Raw genomic sequence first — 27,831 nt, forward strand, 5'->3', positions numbered from 1 at the left:
GGTGATGCTCTGTGCTGTGGTGATGCTCTACACATCTTTCCTCCATCAGTACCATCTTCAGGATGTTCAGGGTGGTAGAACAGAACTCTCCTGTCTGTTCTCTTTATACTTTGAACAACAAACCATGGTCAAAGACTATGGATTGCTGTTGATATGCAGGTGGGCAGGTGAAATCTAAGACTAGAGCCTGTAATGGGGCAGTGGAAAAAGAAGGCGGGCTGAGAGTTTGAGACAGGACAGAGAGGGACAGACAGACAAAGGGGCAGAGAAGAGGACAAATATGATCCACATGGCTTTAAATAGCTACAAGTAGGCATGAATATCATAGAAGGATAGAATAATATAGGACAATTTGTCCAATCCAGGTGGGGAGTTTGTATCAATATCAATTGACTCTGAGTTCATTGTGTGGGCGTTTTATGAGTTGAGAATTTACTGTTATAAATCTGACTGATAAATGGCAACCCTCTAGAGTTTTGACTTTACTAGTTTACAGGGATGTGTGACAGCTAGCCACAGGGGATGGATGGCTGAGAATGCAGTAGTTCAGCAGCAATGAACTGTGGGAATTTGGGTGGTTCTCCCGCATGGGGATAGCCATGGAGTGGGGAGATTGCTGCAGCTTGAGAGTGACCAGCAATGTCGTAGATTGTTCTTTTTTTTATAATTAACACAACAAAAGGCAGGTGGCATTAGCCATAGTTGAGAAAACAGATAATAATGCCAGATCCCCCTCTAAAAAGTAAATAACCTCATTTTCATTTTGTTGAAGTAAAATAACAATAACAACAATGACAATAATGATTAATAATCTTGACTCTTCATCATACAAATCCGCACTCCTAAAGTCATTTCATACTTGAAAACCTTAGCTCATAGGCTCTCCAGACAAGTTTCATCCCCTGGAGGGTAACTCAGGATGGAACCTAAAACCCTGGTCACATAGCCTTGTGCCGTGAGAAAGATTCACCTGCTTCAAGCAAGAGGTGCCTTTTACTAATTCTTTTTTTTTTTTTGCTGTTGTTATGCATGTATGTATTTATTTGATGAGTATGGGTGTTTGCTTGCATATGTGTATGTGCACCATATGTATATATGGTGCCCTCAGAGGGTGTCAGGTCTCCTGGAACTGGAGCTCCAGATGGTTGTTAGCCACCGTAAGGATGCTGGGTCCTCCGAAAGAGCAGCCAGAGCTCTCAGCCACTGAGCCAACTCTCCAAAGCCCTGCTTACTAACGCTAGTAAAAAGTGTTTCATAGATCGTCAATATCCTTCCTCCATTTTAATTTTCTGTTTTCTTTATTTGAATATAATTTTCTCCCCCATTTTGCTTTCATAAATATTGTTTGATTCTGGTTGCAGCAGTCCCGCCTCTCCAAGCAGCCTTCAGCTGGTTAGCACTGGAGAGCAAAGTAACATTTTCTGCCCATGTTTCAGAGCTGACCAGAGCCATCTGATCAGGCAAGTCAGCCACATAGACAGCAAAGAACTGAAGCTCTGGCCTGGGGTCCTGAGATGTCACACACCTTAAATGTCTCCTTTGGACCTGGTCATGCACTGGAAGGTTCCAGTTCACTCTTCCCACAGTGGAATACCACAATCCTCAGAGTACAGCACACGGTGGCAAGTGTCCTGGTGAGTTCCTGCTCACTCTCATCTTCCGTGTATTTGCAGAGGGTTGTGGCACATCCCCTCAGATACCCTGTCCATCCTAGGAGGTGATCCTGCCTCCCTCTCATTAGGAGCATGAAGAAATGGAGTGGAGTTGACGGTCCCTGCCACATGACTTAGACCCTCAAGCATCAGTCTTTGTCTTGGGCTTCTCCATTGATTTCACAAACTCCTTGACTTCTTCTTCCAAGACTCTGTTCCTCTTCTCAACGTCCTCCCGGGAGCGCTCCACATTTCGAAGGCTGATTTCCAGGGCCGCGAATTTCTTCCTCTCCCTCTCCAGTTCTTCATTGAGCCTCACCACCTTAGCCCAAACATCGTAATTTTCCTTCTCCAGACTGCAAGAAAGGAAACCAAGGGGACAGCAGAGTGTTAATTCTAAATCCTTCCTTCACAGCCCTCTACCCATGTTCACAACCTCTTGTTCATTTGCCTTTCTGAGACACAAGATGACAGTGTAGTCATTGCCTCCTGTGTATGTTCTTCCTTCCAGGAGAAGACTTTACAGAAAACCTCAATTCCCAAAGCACACAGAGCCCTGCTTACCACCCTGGTGACACCTCCTGGGTTACTGAGTTCCATGTCACTGTTATGTATTGTCTCATATCTTTAATCAGACAAAATATCTGAAAGAAGGTGCCATCTGTATCGGTATTTTCACCTTATAGCACCTTGTGTTTTGCCTAGTTCAGCTAAAGCTGTGGCCGGTCCACATTCTAGATTCTCAACATCTCTGCACATGGCGCCTCTCTACCCTGCTCTGGTGGGTAGACATGCTGGGCTAAAGTCCCTCCTAGCCAAGACCTTCCTGGGACCAAGATTTGGAAAGGCAAAAGGAAACATACTTTGGGGACCAGGGGTCCCACTAAAATTCTAAATCCTGCTCGGGGTGGGCAAAATATAAGTTTCCTGAATTTTCATGGCATTCATTGCTACTGACTGAAATCCTAAGACAGCCCCAGGTGCCTTCCCAAGCTCTGTGGAGCTAACCCTTAGGAATAAGTGAACACAGTCTAGTATTCAAGTCTAAGAGGGACATTTCTGATCTGTGGGTGAAATTCAAATTGTGTGATTGGAAATTTGCTTTGAAATTTCCTCCTCTGGGTGCTGCCCTCTTCCCCAAGCTCATTCTACGACTACGATCCCCATCCTCCCCAGAAGCCTGCCAATGGTCATCTACAGACATAAGTTCCCATCTGAGCCCATGCCTCCAGCTCTCTGTTCAAGGGCCGTGGTGGCTCTATGTGGACCACTTCCTCAGAGCTGTGCCTGCCCCTGTCTGTCTTGCTTTGTCTGCAGTACTTTCCCTTATTCCTCCAGAGCCTCACATTATAGATGCAATCTTTTCTTCCAGCCTTTAATTCCCTCCTGGCTCGCAGAAAGTGAGATGCTGTGCTGGATCTTGACCACAGATTGCAGTAGAGAGTAAAATCTACATGGACTCAAGAGCCAGACTGACCTGGGTTCAAGGTTCAAAACCCAGCCCCACACTAATCAACTATGTGGCCTTCAAAAATGCTTCGATACTTTTGGAGACCTTATTCTTCTGATAAATGGGGTGCTTCCTATGTAGATTGAATTAGAAGGCATTGCCCAGATGCTAATTCTCTTGCCTCTGCCATGGATGGTCTAACGGACAGCTCAGAAATCCTGATATATTTGGGAAAAGCAGACATTTCTATGACAGTCATTTTCCTGGTCCTCACTAACATTCAGGCTAGGGTACAATGAGAGCCTTTTCTGGGATTGATTTGCTACCTGCTAAGGTGTCACAGAAGTCTTATAACTCCACAATTGGTTGATTTCAGGTTATTAGACAAAGAACATGTTTTGCTTGAGGGCCATCACCCTATATGGAACAAGGGATGGAGACTCACAATAGTCTTTCTTTCTGGTACCTAAATCTTAATAAAAGTATCCATAAATATGAAAGCCTGTTATTCTCATTATATAACAAGTTTCCTGTGTCTCAAGTTGGACAAGGTTACCTCTCTGAGAAAGAACTTGCCTTGTAAATGGGGCAGAAAGATGGGGAGGGTACCACAACACCACTAACATGGTGTGACAACCCTAAAGATACTTTAGCGGCATACACACTTAGACAGTAACCATCAGCTAATTAACTGTAAGATCCACCCAACAAGAGGGAAACACTGCCTGGTACAGAAACCTAGCTAACTACTCAGGGCTAGTGAAGTCATGGAACTTGGAGGAAAACCTACAACCACCACTTTACCAAAGCAACAGAATCCCTAACAACAATCTAATCTGTCCTTACACCCACATGTAAGAATAGTCTTCACCCCTCATCAAGGAAGCTTCTCTCTTTGAAACATTACAGAAAACTACTACCAATCAGAGAACAGAGTTGTGGGTCCTAAACCCAGTGGATACATCTACAAAACACTTCCACACCTAAGGCTCGGGGAACATTGTGGAGGCAGGAGCAGAAAGATTGTTAAGAGCCAGATGATCAGGGAGTTTGCTGGCACATAGTTTTTCCTACCATTCAGAAGCTAAAGCCATAAAGCTGTGCCAACATGGCTACCCAAATGTAAACATGCCAATGTGAATGGCGGAAGGCCCGCAAGACCCCAACCCTACACAAAGAACAACAGATCACCCAGGGATGCCTTGGGTGGGAGAAATAGTCATTTCTAGAGAAGAGTATACCAACTGTTATTCAATACCAGATGGTCAGCCGTGATAACATACACTATACATGAGTCTCTTATTTATGTTTCTATGGACCTCATCAAAAGCATAGGAGTCTCACCTGTCACCTCTCTCTCCCTTGGTCCTCTATTAGGGATGGCTGCTATAGAGTGCTCTGTCCCCTGAAACATTTTACACTGTGACATTTTGGAAGGTGAGGACAGTATCCTCCTTTCTAAACACGGCAGTCAAGTGCACTTGGCCCTCTGCACATGACTTACTTTTTAATTTGTTCTTCATACACCTGCTTCTGGGTTTCTATTTCCTTCTGTAGGTGCCGGACCATCCTCTGCAAAGAATCAAGGTCATCCTCGCCAGAGTTCTTGCTCCCAGACTCCACTTCAGAGTCTATGCTGACAAGAGTGTCTCTCTTGGAGTCACTGGCAGGGGGAGAGAGTGAACCTGCTGGGTTCCCTTGGGACTTTGGTGGGGTGGGGACATTATCATAGGTAGAAGTCCGCTGGTCATTGGGAAGGTGGCGCAAGTCTTGAGACATAGTTCTCCTGTGCCCTTCTCCCGCCTTAGCCTCTGAAGATGGAGACCAGAACTCATTTTTAAAGATTTCCAGTTTGCTGCTAGTGGTGCCTTGGAATGCGGATGTCAGGAAACACTTCCGGTTGGGGAGCGTTTGAGTCCTTTTACGGGATTGCATCTTCCACTCTCCTGGGTTTTCCCTGGGGGCTTTTCCACTGTCTTCCTGATGCTGGTCACCTGGCTGTGGTCCAGTGGGGCTGGTGGCATCAGGACTACTTGCCTGAAAAAAATAGCCATGGATATTATAAAAGGTTTTCCTTTTTCTTCTGTGTGACATGCTCCTAAGATAAGAATTAGAGACTGGGAAGGAAGTGTTTCCTGGTCACACACCTGTGACACCCTCAGTACGTTACCTCAGTTAATTTTCTGTGTGATAATTTGCCAAGAGGATATTACAGTTCAGGGACTCTAGGCATTCAAGATCTAGAGGGGAAGCATGGACTAAAACCATTTGCTTGATTGGTGTGAACACCCCGAGCTTTCACGAACTGAGGAGGTTTTGTCAGTTTTGACTCCGAGCCCAAGACCTGTAAGGGATGTTAAGTAAACTCCACTGAATATATTTCCGTGACCTCCAAAATTAAGAACAAAACCACGCAAACATGCCACCATATGCTAAGGGAAAAGCCCAACAGTCACAGCAAGCTGGCAAATGCTTCACAAGGTGTTCCACAGGTAGTAAAGGTCCCCTGCCGGTGACTCCCTGTGCTGTAGCGAGCTTATATTGATTGGAAAGGAAAAGATCAATGACCAGGAAGAAGTGGGCAAAGAACTTCAAGGAGAGATTCAACTTGCCAGAATCTAGATTCAGTGTAGAAATTATCCTCTGGCTGGCAGCCAGGAATGTCTAGAGGAACAGAGTCGGGAAGACCCACCCACATCACCTGCCGGCAGAACCAATCCTGGACTGTCAAAGGAGAATGGGGCTGGGCGACAGCCTTCATCTCTCTGTCCCTGACTGTGGAACTGCAGTGCTCAGTGCTGCCACGGTTTCCCTGCAGCTGCGGACTATAACCTCCAACCACACACCGCCAGGAACCTTTCCTCTCCTATATAGCCTTATACTTCTCAGTCGATTCCTTTCTATGATTTATTTGGCTTTTTTTTTTGTTGTTGTTGTTGTTGTTTTGTTTTGTTTTTAGCCATGTGGCTGTATATAAAACCAAATTGAGAAGAAAAAGAGAAAAATGAAAAGAAAAAGAAAAAATGACTTCCCACATAAGATGGGAAAGTCGGGGGCTGTGGGATCTTCTAGCCCATCCTGTGCTGCAGTCGGAGCATGTGGGAATAGGACCTGGGGCGTGCAGTCCTGCTCTAGAGGACGCTAGTGCTGACTCTCCTGCCTCAGATCCTCAACCCAAGTACCCGATGCCTTGTCCCCGGGGTTGGGGTGCACACTCCAGAACTGATCCATTTACTTTCTCAGCACAGACTGTTGTCCTGTCATTACAGGACACGTCGTCAAAGAGACTTTAAATCGTAACTCAGTTTAGAGCACTAGTAAGATGTCTGTGGCCTTACAAAACCCACCTAAAAGAAAATCACAACCACCACAATTTATTGCCCACCCCCCAGTCTCCATCTTTAATGGAGTCACAGGCAGTTCTGTTGGTCAACTAGAAATTTGAATTTTATTACTCGCTCCCTTTTTAAAAAAAAATCAAGCTGCTATAAAAAGTCTACAGATTCTTTTTAAAAAACATTTGTTCCTATAAATACATGAAAAATATTTGACCTTTGTGATCTGGGGCCCTCTAAGAGCCTACACGTTGGAGACGGCAGAGTCTGGAGACTCTGTGAACGTGAGTTCCAAGCCTTCTGTCCAAGCGAGGGGCTGACACTGCTGAGGCAGCTTATCAGGGACTGAGAAAGACTACATGGACACATCCTTGCTCTGAGGAAGAAATCACGTTCGTCATTAGCAGGACACCCGTGCCCTCTGGACTTTCCCTCAGAATGTGCAGCATTCACATTCTTATCCAAACATATGCAATGCTGCATTTAGTTTCTGTCATACTTCCCTGGGTTTTTGTCTTGAGATGATTTTAGAAAAGACCCAAAGAGCTAGCTTGCAGGGCAGTTCTCACACATGTCACTAGTCCAGGCTTTGCCAATGTGTTCTGACAGGTCATTGCCAGCTCTACACATGGCCCCAGAATCACCCATTGTTCCTCAAACTGCTGCCTTAGAATGACCAGACTAAAAGAAAGAGTCTGAGGGGCAGCAGCAGGCATCTTACTGTGTTACTGAAGCTGTCAGTCCTGGAAAGGGGCGGGTCTTCGGTGGCATCCCATCCCACAGAGCTTCTGGGCACTGGAGCCTTCTTGGCATCATTTTTCTGGGCAGGGGGTGAGAGCGGTGCATCCTTAGACTTGGGAAAGAGGACTTCGTGGTCTCTGATCATCATGGTCATCACTCTTTGGATCTGAGGAGTCCCTGAAAGAGAGAAGAGATTTACCATGCAGGCGCCCGGAAGCACCCAAGGGTTGCCGCCACCAATAGGGTATTTTCACATCAGCCCTAAAACTACAGGCTTCGTTTGCTCTCATGGGACCCTTCTTAATTGTTGAGGACAGAATTTTTTAGTGAGAGGATGTAGTAAAATAAGGATATATAAGGGGGTGTGCAATGATCCCCTGGGGACACTTTCCACCATATTTCCTTGGATCAGAATTTATCACACAATAGGTGTAATAATAACAGTCATGGGAGGGGGCGGGGGGGGATATCTTTCTCTTCTCCTCTGGTCCCTGACACTCCTGAAGCAAATAGGTGTCAGGAACACTTCCTCCCCACATGCATGCACAAGTCCTCTTGGCCAGGACCTTTGCCTATTGAGACAAGGCACGACCTTAGAAAGCTTTTCAGCCTAGCTTTACAGTAACCGTTTTGTGAAACCAGCTTGTAAAACAAAACCCTCTTTGCTCTTCTTGGCTAAGAGTATGTTAAAGTGATAAAAAGACAGGGAAACACTAGCTAATTGATTTGAGGTTAGACTGCTGTGCTCAGTGACCATTGAGCAGGGGACATAATTCCTATGCTGCAGACCTCATGGGGGCTGTTAATAAAGCCAGAAGAGGTTAAGTGGGCAAGCTCGGTAAGCTGCAGAACATCAAACAGACACTAGGGGCAGTGTTCTCGCTGTCACTCCCAGTGGTCTGCTCCTCTGCAAGACCAGCCTGTGTACCTCTCATGATCACAGCAGGGTCTTCAACCTTCGACCTGATGAGGTTCACTCCAATCACGGTGGCCAGGTTGTCCACGCTCATCTTGTTGACAGCACAGTTTAGCTGGATTTCATGCAGAAATCTGTGGGCGACAGGAAACCCCATCTTAGACAGTGGGAAGGGGGGGAGAGCACTTCCTAGACCCAGCAGTCCCTGTTTCTAGAATGGAGTGAACTGCCTCTGCCTGCAAGACTTTCTGGAAGTTCACAGACCAAGGAGAGGTAAGGAGCCATGAACTCTTCAGATGCGGGGGGAGGGGCAGGCTAGAGGTGGAGAATCTCACAGCAAGGGTTGCTTGGGAGGAAGAGGTGACTTTAAGGATTCAGATGGGTGTCCAACAACCTCTGTGATTTATCTGCCTTTATCACTCTCTTCTCAGTTTCCATCCCACCTATGTCTCCCGAGAGGAAAGACGAGTCAGTGAGGAGGTCTTAGACATGGCGGGCAAATCCATGGGGCCTCCTCATCCTCCCCCTCAGACTGGAGAAGGAACGGAGCAGCTCCCACCCCCAGCAGCTGCTTAGTTCTTCTATGCTTCCGTCAGGAGCCTGAAATCCTTAGGTTTGTTAGAAAAACAAAAACAACTACACAGACCAGTAAAGGAAGTCTGGATAGTTTTTAAAAGCTTTTAAAAGTGAGTTGACTGAAATACCATAAAATTTAGGTTATTTATAAACTTTATTTCATAAGAACTTTATAAAAATTAGGAGAAATAAAAATCATATGTTCAAATGATGAAAATTACTTGATATTATGAGATAATTTATTTTATGACATGCTTTTCGTGGGTATAAACCATTCTCCCGCAGTTTCACTGCAGGAGAAAAGATTCATCAGAAGAGAAAACACCCAGGAGAAGGGAGGCACCGCTGGAAGAGGGGATGCCTGTAGTGCTGTCTCTTATCTGCAGTTCCCGTCTCTTTGTGGTCTCCAGATTACGTCAGAATCATCTTTATAACTTGCAAATTACATCACAGTATTTTTGAAAAAAGACAAAATTGAGGTGTGTATGGAGTGAAGGTGTCCACCACAGCACATCTGGGCTGGTCCACCTGTAAGGTGTTGCCACAAGGACTTCACACAGTAGGTCCTCAGAAAGAGCTGCAGGAAATCATAAATGGTGGCCTAGAATGAATGTTTCCAGGGTGTTCGTTTCAGGGATAACGGGCATTCCAGTTTCTCTTGCATGCCCTGGGGCAGGTCTGAAGGAAGAGGTACATAATTCTGTGTGAGGGTTCTTAGGCCTCCCCGATGAGCCCTCTGCCAATAATATGCAAACTGAGTTGAGCTTCCACAGTTCTGAACCAGAATCTGTAACCTTAGAAAGCTTCCTCTTCTAGTGTGGGCTTCTTCCTGCTGTGGCCGGAAGCTGTGTCTCTACACCTGGAGACTCACCTGCAGATGTAGCTCAGGAGGTTGTAGTTGTCACGGGGAAGGATAGAAAGCTGCTTCACCAACTCCTGCTGAGCCTGGAAGAGATTTTTGGCACTGGTAAGCAAATCTACTGCCCGTTTGTCAGCAATGAGTGCAGAGGCATCGCTGGCGTGTCTGTATAGGAAGAACACGTTTGTTGTCTCTCCACTTCCCACAGTTTGGTGAGTTAAAATATTTGGAAGGAACTATGAATTCTCAGAAAGTTGAAGCCCAGACTGGCCTTGGACTCCTTACGTAGCCAGTGGTGAACTTCGACTTCTGATTCTCCTGCCTCTACCTCTGGGGTGTGTGCCACCACAGCCAGTCTGTGCCAGGCCTAGAGGTGGGCCCAGGGCTTTGGACATGCTGGGCAAGCACTCTACTGAGATATAGTCCCAGTGACCATATATTTTTGTATTGTGCATTTAAAAAGTCTGTAATAATGTCACCTCCCCCCATTCCTGACCTCCCTCCTGACCTTGAGCTCCTATAAGTGTGGACTATCTGATAACTGACACTGGCGATAATGCTCTCAATGAATGAGATACAATGATCCAATAAACAATCAAACCACAACCCAATATCTCAGAGCTACCTTAGAAGTAGTGAGCAAATGATTCTGCTGAGAACTTCTGGGAAGCAGGCCAGCCTGGTCATGCCCTGGGAAGGGCAGCTCAAGCTCTACGATGGCTATAGGTTTGGAAAGGATAAAAAATACAGCCTAACTTTTTAATGACCCCAAAAAGTCAGAAGTTCCAGACCCTGCTCTTTGTTAGAAACTAGGTGAAAGGTCACATTCCTTGAGCCCGCCCTTTGTTGGGAGCTAGGCAAAAGGGCCTTGAGTACATGATCCTGGCCCCGTACGTAAGGAAGCGAGAAATGAGCTAACTAGCTGTAGTTATGAGGTTAGGATAATCCAACCTGATTGGCCTAAAAACTATGGAGTGGTACAAATCGATTGGCTCGCACTTTGCGGGTTCTCAATGCTAAAGAATGATTGGTTTGTGATTCGTGGGCTTTGTTACAAACCCATAAAAGCTGTCCTGATTCTGCACTTGGGGTTCCACAGTCCTCTACCCCTGTGCGGTGTATGACTGTGGACCCCAGAGCCTCTGGAATAAAAATACTCTTGCTATTGCATCAAGACCGTTATTCGAGAGTGATATGGGTGTCGTCTTCTGAGACGTGGGGTGCTGGGGCGCCCTCAGTTTTTTTTAGGGTCTTACAGTTTCAGATGTGGCCATTCAAAGGTCATGTATGCCAGGGGAAAAGAAGGACAGCACCCTTTGCTCTTGCCGGCCACAGCTGCCTGCAGAGTCTGTGATCACCCTCTGATGAGAGGCAGCACGACTCTTTTGAGGTGGTTTTCAAGCCTTATCAGTCACAAGGGAGATCCGAAATGCCCCTGTGAATGAAGGGTTTCCATATCTTCTGTCAACCCTACAATACCCACAACTCCAACGCCCATACCAGACTATGCAGCTTAGTTTTTTTTGTTTGTTTGTTTTTGTTTTGTTTTGTTTTGTTTTGTTTTTTGGAAAAACAGCTACACCTGTTGGCTGAATCATTGCTGCTGTCCTAGCTTTGAAATGTAGAATAGTCTTTTGTGTCAGAATCCTTCTAACCATGGCTCCCACCAGCAGTCAGCCCAGGAAATTCCAATATCTATTTTCTCACTGGCCCAGGTGTCCTATGACTCGGACTACATCACAAACACCAAAGAACAGAGAAGAAACTGCTCAACAACAACATCAGCAACAACAACAACAAAATTAAAGTAGCCAATTAGTTCCATGAGCCTTGCTCCTCTGAACACTCCTAGGCAATGCAGACAGTGACATGGTCGAAATCTGTGCTGCTCCATGTGGTAGCTAATTGCTGCATGTAGCTAGCTGTTTAAGTGGAAATAAAATCAAGAACTTGGCTCTTCTGGCCATGTTTTGTGGATGTGATATCGCTTATGGCTAGAGGTTAACACGTGGAACGGTGATAAGATTACATTGCCATGGAAATCCTATTGGTTTAAGTAAATACACTGAGTCTCATAGAATATGCAGGAGGGGCCTATGCTCAGTTATCAACCTGACTGGGTTTGGAATGACCAATGGACACATCTACAGGAGTGTTTCGGAAGAGGCTTGGCTGCAGTGCCCATCCTGATGGCGAGCAGTGGCAGCCCATAGTCTGGGATTTCAGCAAGCTGAGCCCAGGCCTCCCTCTCCCTCTGACTCCTGACTGCACGTGCAGCACAGCCAGCGGCCTGCACCCCTGCTGCCATGCCTCCTCTACCTCCACAAACTATATCCTGCAGCCGAGACTTGCTTCAGGCTGGCACTTTGCCACAGCAATGAGGTAGTAACTAATACACTGTATAATTTACCAAATGGAAGAATGGCCGTCAAATCCAAGTCTTTGGTGGTGTTTTACCAGTGAGAACAGCACATTGGCCTGGCGCTGCTGTGGCAGAGACCCAGTCTGATAAAGTAGCCTACCGGATGTGGGGGGGTAGGCTCACCTACCAGAGCCCTGTTTAGGAAATGAATTGCTTTTTTGCTTTCTTCCAAGCAAGGCAGTCAGCTCTTCACCAACCTTTGCCTCGTCAGCATTCATGAGCTGCCCACAGAGCAGGAACCCTTCGTACTGACTCCAAGGAACCACCGGCTCCGGCAGGTCTCGGAGGTAGAGCTTTAATAGCGAGGCCACTGTGTGCACATCTGTGTCCCTGAAAGAAAATAAGCTGTACTTACTGGACAGGGCCTCCCACCAGGCCTGAGGGACCCGCGGGGTTCGAGCATGAACAAGAGAGGGGCAACCCAGGACCAGAGCCTGGTCAAGTCGAAGCAGCTCCAGACACGTTTCCAGAACAACTCCGACTCACCTCCCTCTGCGTCCACATGGCTGCCTCAAAGGGCACATTAAGGTTCCCCTTTTCATTACATTCTTTTCAACTATTTTGATCTTTTCTGCTTTCTTCAAACCGCTCAGTACCTTACAGTTAGCAAAGTCTTTCCTTGACTTCAGTAGTAAACCCGATGGATAGACCCAGTTCCCTCGGGCCACAGCACTGAGAATGTACACGCTACATGCTACCATACACTGTGGTGGTGATGGTATCTGAGAAGCCCAGGGCAAACTCAGGAGGTCAGAGTGCAGAAAGGGACAGCTTGGAAGACACAGTAACTCTCCGGCTGAAAAGTACAGGTGTGTCCCCCCAGAGTTAGGAATGGTGCCCTCCTCCGACGTCTGAGGTGATATTCACTTGAGCGTGGGCAAGGCTCTGTGGTTCAGCTTCTGATGTTTACAACAAATGTTGCCTCAACTTCAGAGGCAGGTCTGGCCTAGAATCTGCATTTTTTTATAGGCTGCTAGCTGGAAATTATTACTACATTTTTAAGTGCTTGGGGAAAAAGTTAAAAGCCATCTATCTTGTGACATGTGAAACTTATACGTACTTGCAGCTATAGTATCAATAAAATATGTTTTGGAGAAACACAGGCCTGCTTGTTCACTTACACACTGCCATTGCTTCGTTAATGTGAGAGAAGTAACAGTGACAAAGCCACTTAATCCGAAGAGCCTACGCATGTAACCACAGCCCAGCCTGCAAAGCTGGCTGGCCCCTGCATTTTCAGAGGGATTGCATTTATTCTGCTAACAAAGAAACTAAATCTGGACCCACCACACATCAGTGTGCTACTTACCAAGGGGAGGTAATTTAGTCACTGTGTGATGTTCACAGACCCAGGTGGGGTAAGCTGTTCTACTCCTAAGCTATACGGGAAGTACTCTTGTGGTCTGCCAACTGAAGCATTTGAGGCAGTTACAAACATGAACACCAACATTTGAGTGTGTGTGTGTGTGTGTGTGTGTGTGTGTGTGTGTTGTGTTTGTTTCTGTTCTTGGTTGCCAAGAGCTTTGACTTTGACTTCTGCACCAACCCAACCCCACCACACCCCATTCCTATCTCCCCCAATAAATTCCACCCCTGCCTCTGTAGCCTGCGAGCTTGCTACATCTGAAAAATAACACAGAGCTTCACAGAAAGCTATCTGCACTCCAAGGCAGGAAGCTCAGGTTGGGGAAGGTTCCCTTAACCTGGATATTCAAAAACACCCTACCCTATTGAGTCACTGTCTAAAAACACCCCCGAGAAAAACCAAGCTGGGGAAAACCTTTTATGAAAGCACCTGAGCAAGTGACAGAAGACTGTGACCTGGCGATCTGCAGGGGAAGGATTCTCTGGATGTCCCCTGGCACGGTGTCTTTCGTGTGTTTGCGGCCTCTGCTCTACCCTATCTGCCATGAAGCTCCTGCATCCTAATCCTTCACCTCAGATGAACCCTCACTGTCTCCTCTTTCTCTCTGGATCTGAAAGCCACTACCATTCCCAGCCCCTGTCCCACACATCCTATCCACAGCCGGCACGGCCCCGACACACGGAACACATCCATAGGACAAGTGGAGATGAAAAAATTCAGTGAGAAACATGGGCATCAGAAATAAAGAGGAAAAAAGACCCTTAAAGAGAAACCTCGGCTTTAAAAGATGGGTTACTACAAGAGATTGAAGACGACAAAGATTAGAAACAGAAAGGGAGGCTGGCGGTGGTGGCACACACCTTTAATCTTAGCACTGGGGAAGCCAAGGGAGGTGGACCTCTGAGTTCGAGGCCAGCCTGGTCTACAGAGTGAGTTCCAGGACAGATGGGGCTACACAGAGAAACCCTGTCTCAAAAAAAAAAAAATCAAGAAGGAAAAAAGGGAAAGGAAAGACAGGAAAAGAACTCCAGCCACAGACACAACAGCAGTAGTTTGAAGATTATATTATAGAGTCTTATTAGAAAGCCCACTTAATTTTGACAACAATGATGCTGCCAGTGCCTGAGCTTAGCTGGCTAACTGCTCATTCTGGTTTATTGGATCTCATCGTCAATATTTTTCTTGGGGACTTTTTGAGTTTATCAGACCATGTCAAGCCCTCCTTCTCTAAGTTCTCAGTTATCTCTAGTTGTCATTTTTAGCACTAACATAGTGGAACTGGTGCTGATTATGGGGGGAGCACCCCACTGCGTTAGTGCTGATGCCAGGGTCACCCTTAGGGTTTAAGTCTCCAGGATCATTCTCCTGAGCTAGTCATCCCTCCAAACCAAAGGGTCAACCTTTGTCCGTTCTGAGTCCGGAGCCATCTAGCTGGCCCTGCCACGTTACCTTGGAGCCTCATCCATACCATGTAGCCTGGCTGTCTGTTCTCACAGAGGGACACAGAGAAGTACAGGTGCTGTGACCAGAGGCACTCAAGCCTAGTGAAATATGATGAGGACATTTAAAAAACTGTTTTTGCATGAGTATGTGTGTAATGTGAGTATTTATGCATGTTCACATGCATGTGGGTGCACATGCATATGGGTACATGTATATGACTGTTTCTGTGGAGGCCAGAAATTGACACGAGTGCCTTCTTTGGTTTCTTCCCACCTTATATATCTTGAAATCCCCAGTCCTTCACTTGAACCCCAAAGCTCAGAGATTTGTCCAATGTAGCTCTCCATTGCTGTGTGTGTGTGTGTGTGTGTGTGTGTGTGTGTGAGTGTGTGTGTGTAATCTCCTGTCCCAGCCTCTGAAGGACTGAGATTACAGTCATGTCACCTTCCATTTATTGCTGAGGATCTGAATCGCGCCCTCATCTTTCCTTGTGTGAGAAACTCTTTAACCGTGGATCCATCCCCTAGCCCTACAAGGAGGCTTTTACATCCGCCCTCCTCTACTTGGTGAGAACCATGTACTCCTGCACTAGCATCTCACAAAGCAAGAGCCTCATGCTTCTCCTGCCCAGGTGAAAATAACATCAGCAGACCACTGGGTGAGCCAAGTGTATGGCCTTGTAGAAATTGAGGTGGTGTTTCTAGCCCTATGGTGGGATGCCAGGTAGGGGCTTCTTAGCCTTACAATCCCTGTGTATCTCACTGATGGATATAAGATTATGGTTAGGGTTCAGAAGAGCTAAAACTATAGGAAAGGTTTAGTTTATCACACAGCTCTGCCTGTGGCAAAAGCCTGCTAAGCCATGGTCATCTATAGGTGCTGGGACATACTCTTTGAAGAAACCTTGGCCCTAAATACATTGGAAGTTAGCTAAATGACAAGAACAAAAAGAATTCTACATTCTTCTCCAAATAAGACTTGTCCACTTAAGTGGCCTATGGACCCAGGAGTTGGCCATAGAAGAACTCTCTGTGTCTTTCTCTGTGTGTCTCTCTGTCTCTCATCTCTGTCTCTCTGTTTGAGTTTCATGGGAATTAAAGGCCACAGCGCCACACCCACACCAACCTGGCTGAGTTTAAGCTGTCATCGAAGCAGTCATTTGGGAAATCCCAGCAATAGTGTCTTTCTTTATGGATAACAGACTTCACTTTCCAAGCAATAATCCACACGCATCTTTTGATCAAGTCCAATATAATTAAAAATTCAGAAGAAACTGGACACAGTGACAGTGAGTATAGAGTAGGCACCTGCTTATGAAATGTAACGGACTGTGCTGTTAAAAGGACCCACAACCTGCTGTAGTGCCAGTGCTAACTATACTGCTGTTTCCATAAACTACACAAAAAATTAGCCTAGGATATACTAAGGGCAGGAGGTATAGTCCTACGGTGGATCAAACTAAGACCATGAGAGACTGGAGAGACACAGATGGCCTCAGAGATGCTTCAGTGCAAAACAAAAGAAAGAAAGCTGGGCTGCGTCGGTGAGCAGAGCGAGGCTGAACGGGAGGAGCATGAGACTCCTGCACAAGAATGACTCAACCTCCATAAAGTCCCCTCTGTGCTCAGTAACTCCAGGGGATTTCAACATTCGTAAACCGGGTAGTATTCAGGCCCATTGGACTAGATCGTGTTTGGTGAGCTGCTAATTTGGAAAGAGTGGTTGGTCTTAAGCCAGCAGTACAAGTGTGTGCAGGGAACTAGGTACTGCACAGTCAACAGAGCACGCAGTGTGTGGTGGGGCTGTACAGCTAAGCGTGGCAGAGGACATCCTTGTTGTGTGCCTAGAGAAGGAGAGGAACTGTGAAAAGTGTCGCCACACCAGCTATGCTCCAAATAGGGCTGGAAACCTTTGTTGAGAGTAAGAGCGAATGCCAAGCTGCCAGTGTGTGTGTGTGTGTGTGTGTGTGTGTACTACACTCAGAAGGCTCAGGGTTGAGTTCAGAGTCACGTATGAGAATTACTAGTTCTAGCCACACCTGGAATGCTGGAGAAGACACGGATGTGTTGATCCTCCCTTACACGTTTATGTAGCTGATGCTGTTCTTCATGATTCTCGTCTGCATGGCACGGATGTTCTTAGGTGAAGTCTCAGCTTTCCCCTTCCCTCACGTCCTAAGCATCACTTGAGTCTGCCCAGAACACATCCTCACACAAATCATCTGCACACTCTCCTAACTGTGCTCAGGCCAGTAGAACAGAGTGTCCAGCAGAACAGACTCCTCGTTCCACTGTGATCTGCAGACTCTGAATCCCCTATGGCGGTTTCCCGGATCCACTAGGTCCTTTCTCCCCAGTCCACTGGGCAGAGGCAGACAGAACAGATGCCTGAAAGGACAGCATACCTGTCAAAGGAGGGCCGCTCCCCTGCATCGAAAGCATCTCTCAACTGCTTCACTAGGTTGTCCTGCCCGGGCAGGCGGAAGATGCCCTCTTCACTCACTCCATGCTCCAGGATGAACTCAGAGCACTTCTCCACCAGGATGGGCACCAGGTGAGGGCCAAACTTCTGCTCGTAGGCCACAGTCTCATCTAGACGCTGGCCAAACACCGCTGAGAGGAAGAAATATGGAATCCTTGAGTCATTCTGACCTTCACTGAATCAGTGGGTAGTCTGGGGCTTCGCACATTTGTTCTGTTTTTTTTTTAAATCATCATCATTATTATTAACTATTATTATCATCGCTATTATTATTTTACACATATGGATGTTGTTTTGCATGTATGTCTGGGTACCACATGCATGAATGTCCTTGGAGGCCAGATGGGACCCGAGTTACAGTTGGTTGTGAGCTGCCTTATGGGTGCTGGAAATTAAATCCAAGAGTTCCTCTGGAAGAGTATTCAGTATTCTTAACCACAAATGTTAATTATTTTTTCACTTAACTTTTGAGAATTTCATGCATTAATACTATATTCATATCATTTTCCATCCCCACTCCCCCACCTCCAACTCTCTCCATGTGTCCCGCTCCTCCCTCAGATCCATGACCACTTCCTCTTTAATTGTTTCAGACAAGCATGCACACACACATCCTACCCCAGGGTGTAGAACCTATCAGGGGGACTTATTCCTGGGAACACTGACTCTCCCTCTTTCTCATTGGCCATTGATTGGATGTCAGTAGCTCTTTGTCTAGGGGCAGATTCTTGTGATACTTCCTCCATTGACACTGGCAGGCCAGCTGGTGTTGTCACTGTTGTTCAGGTCATGTTTATTTGACGATATTTTTGAACTTTCGTGGGTACACAGTGCCTGTTACATACAGCGGACACTATCTCACAGCAGAGCTCCTAGTCCTGTCCTTACAATCTTTTGGCCCCCTCTTTCATGACATTCCCAGAGCTTTGAGTTGTATTTTAGGTGTCTTAGTTGGGGTTGGACAACACATAGTCAGTTGGTCTCTGGATTTTGGAACAGATGTGAACTTCTGTAACAATCTCCAACTGCTGCAAAAAGAAGCTTCTTTGGCAAGGGATGAGCTATACTCATCTGTGGGTATAAAGTTAAGTATTTAGGGTGCAGTTAGAAACCAGATCGGTTTAGGAAACCGGCTGTAGTAGGCTTCCCTCTAGGGCCCAATACCTCACTGGCCATCAGTAGTTGGCCAGCTTTATAGTATCAGGTATGAATTCCTTCCTATTGAGTAGGTCTTCAATCCAATTGGACAGCTGTTGGTTGCCCCAGGAATATGAGGGCCATTATTGCACCCTTGGGGATGTCTTGCCATCCTGCTCACTGTTGTGGCTTCACAGATGGGCAGAACTATTGATTATTTCACTCCTTTGGCAGGTTGCACAACACCTTTCGGTACCAAGGAAGCTAGTCCTCAGGAAGGAGCTTCCAAGTCAGTTCCAGCTCAACTCTTCTGTCTTCTATCTGTGAGTGTGGTGTCTTCGGCAATAGGGTTTTAACTCCCAGGAGAAAACCAAGAACAGTGCAAGAGCCTATATTTGGGGAGTCTTTTCCACTGTACCAACCAATAGCTCAAAGGGAGGTTTTACTATGCCTAGCACTGGGGATTTTGTTAGAGAGTCTATGGCTCTTGTGGGGAGCATCACTGATGGAGCAGAAACTCAAAGCGATAGAGGACTTACTAGTAGGTTTGCTTAGGAGACATTCAGTCACACAAGTACAATTTAGATACAGGAGCACTGCCTCAAAATACTCCCCAACGAAGTATGCTTTTTTGGTATTATAGTAGTATGCTAACCAAGCCTATTAGAGAGAAGTGACATTTAGGGTGCTAGGATATAAATGTTTATTCACCAGGATTGATGGCCCTTAGGCTCTGTGGCGGTTTGAGAGAAAATGCCCCTCATACGTTCATACATTTGAATGCCTTGTTAGTCAGGAGGGCACTATTTGAAAGGATGAGGGGGTGTGGTCTTCTTGGAATTGTGTCACTGGGGGAGGGCTTTGAGGTTTCAAAAGCCCAAGCGAGGCCCAGTGGCTTGTTCTTCTGCTGCCTTCTGATCCTAGTGTGGAGCTCTCGGATACTCCTCAGGTGCCGTGTCTGCCTGCGAGCCACCATGCTCCCCAGACCTTGACGACAACAGGCTAAATTTATGAAACGGTAAGCAACCTCAATTAAATGGCTTTCTTTTATGAGAGTTGCAGTGGTGATGTTGTCTCTTCACAGCAATAGAACAGTAACTAAGATGCCCCTCCAAGGGGCTTCTGAAGGTGGACAGTGCAGGGCTTCCACATTATTAAACCCTGGCCCACCATTAAGTACCCTGTGCTCTTATCAGGAAAATCGTAATTCTGCCAGGTGAGGAAGATGACCCTGGGTAACAACACGTTGAGAAAGAACAACAGTGGTATGCTTAAAATAATTCTGGCAATATGTAATATCTTTGCTGTGTAAATCTCCTATCTGCCTAGGCGGCCAGACTTGCAGTCTCCTGTCTCTGTTTGAATTATTTGACGTGTAACCTGGGGTTGGGACCTGAAAGAGATTTAAGGATGGCAGCATGTACAAAATGCATAGGCCTAAGATGTATGTAAGCTAGTAAAATCGTCTGTTAGGGGCCGACTCTTAGTTAGCCACTAGCTCCAGTCACGCTATTAAAACACTTTCCTTCCTCTCTGGGAGTGTGGACTGGTTTCTCACTGAGCTAGCATATTGTTTCCATTGCACTATGATAGACAGTCCACTGCATCCCAGGACCTCACCGCCTGGGCGTGCCTTCTGAATATGCCCTGCCCCAGCTACTGATCTGGCAAGTTTACCAAGGCCTCTGAGGGCTCAGGGTGGTTGATAGTGAAGGGACTGTGATAGTGTTGTTACCTCAGGGTGCTGTCAAGATGAAATGAATGAGCAAAGGTAAAGCAAAGTACTGACAAGCTTCCTGGCACATGATGCTCAGTAGAGGCTAGGTGGTACCTCGAATATGTGAAAATGTGGGTCAAAACCAGAGACTGGCAGAAAACAGCCCCAAGAGACAGATCAGGAAGCACAAGCGATCCGTCTCTTGGGTCTTGTTTAATGCCATTGTTCGAAACTCTTTAAAGGTGGTACAGAAAAAAAAAACAAGGACTGAATTCTGAATTCTGCTGGCATCATGGGGCATCAAAGGACAAGGACCCATCGCTATGTTATCTCATACCGATTACGCCTTTATGGCATTTCTTATAACTCAGATTGTTTGCTCTACATCAAAAGCACAGCTACAATAAACACACTCACTGGAATGTCTACACCCACAGGCAATGATATCTGATTGTTGCTGAATTAATTCATTAGTGTTTGGATAGACGAGTGAAGATATTTCATGCTGTCCAACTATTTTCTTAGGGCAATTTTCTGGCATGTTGAACTAGAGGGTCAAGTGGTTTGACCCAGTGGCATGCAAATTGCTTTGCAAAAATATTTTTCCAAATTACACAGCCTCCAGCGAAGCAAGCGTAGACGAGCTCTACAAGCTCTACCAAGGCCCTGTCAGCATCGGGCTCTGTAATTTCCCCACCCCTCAGCCTGACAAGATTAGATCTGAATGAAGACAGCCACTGCCCACGTGAATTTCCTGCAGGCTCCCAGGCTCCTCTGTACCCTTCAGGTTCAGAAGGCGGCAACTTTAGCTTTGTCCAAACCTTTGTCCTAGAGGCTGGTCCTTTGTGAAGCCTCTTGATTCTCTGACTCTCTGGCTGTGCTCTATTCAGACACTAGTTACTATGGATTCCATCTATAAAGTACTGTATTGATTCCCGATTCCTGGTGTCCTCCTGGCCTCTGCTGCTTACCTTTCCAGCCCACTGGTCTGTCTGAGTACCAGTACCCTGGTTTTGAGGGCTTACACCTCTTTCCCAGTTGCTACAGCAGTGTTCTTCTATTGGCCCCAGTGCCTGATGGCTCCTCCCTCATGGTATCTCGTGCTGGGAGTTGGCAAGTAATCATCTCTAATCCCAAATCTGCCCAGATGTTGCCTATTTGACTTTAGTGCATCTCAGTGCTGCCCTGACATCCACCTGCCATTTTGTATGACCCACTAACATGTATTCAAAAGCATCTCACCGTGAGGGTCCTAAAACTTGGTGTTCTCCAGTTCCTACGTCCTCAAAAACTCTTCTCCCTCCCATATCTGCCCCCTTCTCTGCCTCTGGGATTCTCTTTGTCTTTCCTGGGCTCTTTCCAATATCATCATCTCTGCCAGGCCTTCTTGCTCTCGGGCAGAGAGACTATATTCCCATTCCATGTACCCTTCTTCCTCTCTGCCCATTCCACCAGACTCACACTGTGCTATCATAACTTCTGTGTCTGTCTGTGTCCTGGCATGTGCCCATAAGTACTCATGACTGGAAACACGGGGAAGGTCTCTTTTCTTCTCCCAGCAGGCCTGGGACAAGGAGGATGAGCCAACATATTTTGCTGAATTACTTGGTAGGTTAATATCTGTAACCAAGTGTTTTCCAGTAGCTCATGGTTATTTCTGCATTTCTCTAGTTGAAACACTAGCAGTCATCTCTCTCATGGAAAGTAATCCAGTTTCCCACCTGATAGTCATCAAGTGTCCTGAAAGGGTTGACAGCAGCTGTGTGGAATGACAAGGGGCACAAAGGCCTTGTCATTACCTCCAGTTAGCCAACTTCCCATTATGAAAATGAAAGGACCACATGGTAAACAGCCTTGATGATGCAAGAGCATCCATCAGCCTTCCCTCCACGCTCTTCCTGTGTGTCCATCAGGCCTTCCCTCCACGCTATCCTGTGTGTCCTTCAAGCCTTCCCTCCATGCTCTTCCTGTGTGTCCTTCAAGCCTTCCCTCCACGCTCTTCCTGTGTGTCCTTCAGGCCTTCCCTCCATTCTCTCCCTCTGTGTGTCCTTCAGGCCTTCCCTCCACGCTCTTCCTGTGTGTCCTTCAGGCCTTCCCTCCACTCTCTCCCTCTGTGTCCATCGGCCTCCCCCAGTCTGTGTCCCCTCAGCACTCTTAGCCACTCTCACGTTGCTCTTACCAGGATATTCATTTCTCAATATTACTTTTCCTTCTAGCATTCCTACCCTGTCAGCTCCCACAACCCAAATGTCTGACTTTCTCAGGCTACTGAGAACTATGAGGGTGTCGCATCATACAGGGACAGTGCCATATCCTAGAATTGTGCCATACCCAGTCTTCATGAGACCTTGGCTCTGAAACTCTGCTGTTCCTGAGCTCTACCCTCTTTGTGCTCACTTTCCTTCCCCTCTTTCATGCCTTAGCAAGTGTGATGGTTTGGATATACGCGGACCAGGGAAGGGCACTTCTAGGAGGTGTGGCCTTGTTGGAATAGGTCTGGCCTTGTTGGAGGAAGTGTGTCACTGTGGGTATGGGTGTTTAGACCCTCATCCTAGCTTTCTGAAAGTCAGTCTTCTCCTGTTTGCCTTCAGGACAAGATGTTGAACTCTCTGTTCCTCCAGCCCCATGTCTGCCTGAGCGCTGCCACTTTTGCACCTTGATGATAACGGGCTGACCTCTGAACCTGTAAGACAGCCCCAAGTAAATGTTGTCCTTACATGAGTTGCCTTGGTCATGTTGTCTGTTCCCAGCTGTTAACTCCCTAAGACAGAAAGTCAAGTGATTCCTTCGGGGGGAAGTAATAACCAACTCCTTTTCCCCAGGCCCTTCCTCTCAGCCTTCCTTCTCTACAGAACCATTCCTCTGTGTTCTTCCTCTAAGTGCAGCTTTCTGACCTCGCCAGCTCCATCATTTCCACCTTGTCCAAGACTTACTCTGTGTGATAAAATTTTCTCTTTGGATACGAAGAGTCAAGAGCATCTAGCTCGTTGCCAGTTTATAAGGAATGACCCTTTAGTTCAGCTCCACACACCAACCATTCTTGTCTCCCTTTCATTCACTGCTGTACTCAACAAAATGCCTTTCTCCCTCTGGAGGGTGTTCCCTCCCTCCCAGACCACAGAGTTTATTCAGGCCGCAGCCTCTCAACCCTTCAGGATTTAGTTTCCACAGCCTGACTCTTTGCCTCAAAACTTCTCAGTGATTTCTGATGCCCTCCCAGTGACAAAATCCTACCTTGGGTGATCTCACACCTGCTGGTCTCCTCCAAACACTGATAGTGTTGCCTGTCTTTTAATACCTCTTCATGTGCCTACAAAATTCTCGTTCTCATCCTGATGGCTCCCCTGCACCTCCTTCTCCTATCTCCACACATTTGAGTACCACCTAAAAACTAGTAACTGACCGTGCTCAGTTCTGACTCTAGTACTACAAGTGACCCTGCTCTCCCTCCCTCCTCTCTTCCCCTAAGTCCACATGTAGAGTAGTGATTCTTCCATGCCCTCCTGTTTTCTCTTTAGTCCCTGCTTCCCCCATAGCATTCCTTACAACCCTCAGCATTTAGACAGTCAACCAAGTGCCAAGTGCCATGAGACCACAAAGCCTCTGATATCAGGTACCTAACCCAACTGGAACCAATTCGCAAGACCAAGAGCATCACATTGGAGTTATCCCCACACACACTCTCCCTCCAAACAGACCACTGCCTGCCCCTGAAACACTTTAATTCACACCTATTCTCACAACTACTGTCTGTATTATTACCATCTGGAGAGAGGGATAACTGAGCTACTTGCAATTTCTTTTGCCGAATTCACAAAGTCAGTTATTAGAGCAAAACGCACCCTTGTGCTTAGAACTCTCCAGCTGCTGCCCTGCCCTGTATGTTCCTGTACACCCAGTCCCCGCGTTTGGATGTCTTTAGCGAGGAGACACAGGCCTCTCTGGATCCACAGACCTCCCACGAAAGCTCCTCCTTTATCACCTCTTATGTAGTTTCTCAATGATTTATTTAAACAGCGCTCTTCCACTGGGCTGTGAGTGCCTCGGAGACAGACAGCCCGTCTGGTTCATCTTCTATTTTTATCTCCTGGCACAGAGGCAGCCTTAGATCTCAGGAACATTCCACCTGCTGTCTCCCTCCTTCCCGCTCTCCACACGACCCCTCTGGTCAGCATTTCTCCACGCACCCGCATGTCAAGGAGACCAATGGCCTTTACTTTAAAAAAAAAAAAAAAACTCAGGAATTAAGTTTCTAGAGCTCTTCTCGGCTGCTCAGTCAGCAGCTGGGGGCACAGAAGGTCACATATTTCCCCCCCCCCCACACACAATGCTTTCTCATGGCTCCTGGAACTACCCTCTCTGGTTCCTCATTCATACCGCTGTCTGCTCTCACCCTCCTCCAGTGTGTCTTCCTCTCTCTCTGCCCTTCATGCACTAGATTCTTCCAGGCACCCTCTTCCCTGTCTTAGAAACTCGTGCCTTGAAATCCATCCACAGGACGTCTCCAAATGTCATGTTTGTAGTTTAGAACTCAGCCAAAGCCATTCCCTCTAGAGAGAACTCCTCACACCCCCCCACACCCCCCACCCCCGAGACACGAGGACCACTCTGCCCCTTCTGCCATGAAACAAAGCACGCTATGCTCGTCTTGGCCAGGTGCCATTTCCCGCTGCAGCCCACATAGGAGAGTGGCATCCGAAGCGGCCCCTAGAGTCTGACACCTGCCCCCAGTGCCCGCTGAGCTGCACTGGCTGCACTGGTCTTGCTCCCTGGGTCCTTGTCTGTACCTTTGCTTCCAGGTATACCAGGGAAAACCTGGATGTGGGGACAGAAACAGAAGCAGCCCAAAGGCCCAAAGCCCTCTAGAGGTCAGTGAAGGAAGAAGACCCTGGGGCAGGTGTTGATCAAAGACAATGCCCTGCCTGCCCAGGTTGTGCCCACTCCTTCAGGGCATCTCCGCTCCATAGTTCTGCCCTTGGCAGCAATAAATTGATACCTAATCAATTCATTCACAGGAGCTCATGGCCACTTTGAATCAATCAGCAGAAATACTTCTGTCTTAAACAATAATACAATTCAACCTATTAATTACGATCATCACATGCAGTGTAAATTTTATGATTGTTAAATGCAATATAATCTTTACAGCAATTGACTGGTTTATTTTAACTTTACCATTTAAAACTTGCAAATAAGAATATCACATTCCAGCTGGGTGGTGGTGGTGCGTGCTTTTAATCCTAGTACTTGGGAGGTAGAGGCAGGCAGATCTCTGCATTTGAGGCCAGCCTGGTCTACAGAGCAGGTTCCAGGCAGCCAGGGCTTCACAGAGAAACACTGTCCCGAACAAAACAAAACAAAACAAACAAACAAACAAACAGAGCCAGGTCCAGGATAGGAACTTTTCTAAGACCATATGTCAGTCAGTTAACAAATGTCAATTCTAACGGTACATCAGTTCGCCAACCTTCACAGACTTTGGGTCTGGCTATTCTTGAGTTGACTGATTTAATTGAGCTAATCTGAAGTTGGAAACTGAGAAGCTGAACTTGGGTTTCGAGTTTGCCTAAAACTACATGCCCCCACCCCTGGACCCTCAGTGCAGCAGTTTAATTTGTTTTTACTAAAGGTCAGTGGGACATCAGGCCATGGTCTTTTTTTTAAGTTAAGAAGCCAAGACTGGAGCTGGGGAGATAAGTCAGTGGGTAAAGCATTTGCTATGTAGGAACCAGAGCCTGGTCATCAATCAGTCTTAGTCCCAGTGAGGTGAAGACTGTCAGGTCCCGGGGCTCACTGGGCAACCAGCCTAACTTACTTGGGTTCCAGATGTGTGAGAAACACCAGGTGGATGGCTCCACAGGAATGACACCAAAGTTGATCTCTGACTCCCAAGTCCATGCACTCAACACACGTGAACATACACACACACACACACACCCCACATACACACATACTCTCACGCATTTTAAAAAAGGGATGAGAATATTTCTCAGAGCATTTGCCTATCATGAATAAAGTTCTGGGTTCCACACCACAGTGCACTGTCCCCACAAAAGTCACTGTAATAATAACTGAGACGTCATCCATGCCCAGGGAGGCTCAGGGGACAGGAACTCCTGGTGCTTCTCGCACAGTGCTCCAGCTCTAACTGTGCTATTGAGTGTTCTCATGCCGCCAGCAGCAGCCCCTGCCCCCACCCCGTGTGCACCTCTCTCCAGTCCCCAGACCTAAGTCTTTGAACAGAAGAGCCTTGTCCTGAATAGCCCCAGGACAGTGGCATCTGGTTCTCACAGATGACAGAACCGTCTTCTGTTCCCTATCTGTCTTCCAAGGTCAGCCCCACAGATCCCTCCCCAGAGTGGCTACCAAACCCCAGGGCAACGAACGAACGAACGGCTTAGGGAAATGAAAATGGCTAGCTCAGCCTTGCCCTCCTGTTCCTCCACTGTTATCTCTGAACTTCTCTGATTCCCTCCGGCAGCCAGACCCCAGCACAGCTCCTAAGCTTGCCTCACAGTTTCCCAGGGCTCAGTCTCAGATGCACACCCTATTCTGACATGAGAGCAGAGAGCATTTGAGAAAAGTCTTCCTAGCATGGAAGAATGATAAAACAGGAAAGAAATACCTTTCTTTCGGAGCTTGGGGGCTCTCTTCCTGACGTCCCAGCAAAAGAGCAGCGCCAAGGTGGGAAATCCACAACCCAGGTCCCAGTGCGGCATCCTGGGGACGTGAGGCATGGCTGCTGAGCCCTCTGCCTCTGAGGAGCCAGGCTGGCCTCTCCTCCTGCGCTGCAAGAGCTAACTGTCCTCGCTGGCTTCCCGATCAGCACATGCTTGCAAAGGCAGCTCAAGCTCTGACTCCGGGAGGAATCCTGGGATGTGTCAGCACCTGCCCGGCCCTTTCCCAACACTTCTCCCTACTCACCTTTACACCCAAGAGGCTCCCTTGGCTTTCAGAGAGTAAACATAAAGCTGTCAGAGCACAATAAAAATAAGTGCCTCCTTTTACTTAGCAGCTAATTGTCAGCCGCCATTCAGGGGACAGCTCTGAGGTGGGCTAAAAGAAAGAGAGAAAGGAAGAAAATCCCACACGCCAGCGTTTACCAGCATTGCGCCGTATATCAAGCTGTCTGGCAGCAACACAGAATGGCACTTAGCCTTTATGAAGCCAGCCCACCCTCTCCTGGAAAGGCTTTCAGAGGCGTGCGTGGCTCAGTCAGGGTCTTCTGAGACAATGATCTCAGAGGTAGGCTGGTGGGTGAAGCGAGCCAGCTCCCGCCCCTCCTGTCAGGAAGATGGAACAGACCTCCTGCAACTGACCCCAGCACCCTAGAGACCCGCTCAGAGATCCAGGCAAGGAGAGCCATGCCAGGGAGGGCCTGGGGCAGTCTCACACTCCCACCCAAGCATCCCTCGGTCATTCCCCAGACAGGAATCGGGACTCCTCTGTGACACCACCGTCTCCGTCTCCCGCCACATGGAGTTCACACCCGCTTCCTGGCAGTCACCTCTAGAAGGCTGTGCAAACCTGTTTGATTCTCCCAGCCCCTCTGGCACCTTCCTGCACAAGCTGCCTCCCACGCGCTCTTGCCTGGATGACAGCTCCAGTTTCATTTCTGGTCTACTGCTACCTTCTCCCTCCGTAACTGGCTGCCTCCAGCCCGGGCTCTGATGCGCACAGCAACTACAGTGATCTTCTCAGTATAATCTAACTTTACCACCTTCCTGCTTGAAACT

General features: G+C 47.3%; 1 protein-coding gene across 2 annotated transcripts in view; it reads right to left on the reverse strand.

The window, feature by feature from the left end:
• Positions 1 to 642: 642 nt before the first annotated feature.
• Positions 643 to 27,831, reverse strand: part of Arhgap25 (Rho GTPase activating protein 25) — a 76,559-nt gene continuing 49,370 nt past the window's right edge. For both annotated transcript variants that reach the window (XM_052174248.1, XM_052174249.1), the window contains 7 exons: positions 17,165 to 17,372; positions 12,149 to 12,281; positions 9,542 to 9,615; positions 8,107 to 8,228; positions 7,159 to 7,355; positions 4,607 to 5,139; positions 643 to 2,008 (listed from right to left, as the gene is read on the reverse strand). In XM_052174248.1, the coding sequence (XP_052030208.1) occupies positions 1,795 to 2,008; positions 4,607 to 5,139; positions 7,159 to 7,355; positions 8,107 to 8,228; positions 9,542 to 9,615; positions 12,149 to 12,281; positions 17,165 to 17,372 (1,481 nt within the window). In that variant the 3' untranslated portion in view covers positions 643 to 1,794. The remainder of the gene's footprint in view (positions 2,009 to 4,606; positions 5,140 to 7,158; positions 7,356 to 8,106; positions 8,229 to 9,541; positions 9,616 to 12,148; positions 12,282 to 17,164; positions 17,373 to 27,831) is intronic.

Source organism: Apodemus sylvaticus, chromosome 2, assembly GCF_947179515.1.
Source record: "Apodemus sylvaticus chromosome 2, mApoSyl1.1, whole genome shotgun sequence".
NCBI lineage: Eukaryota > Metazoa > Chordata > Mammalia > Rodentia > Muridae > Apodemus > Apodemus sylvaticus.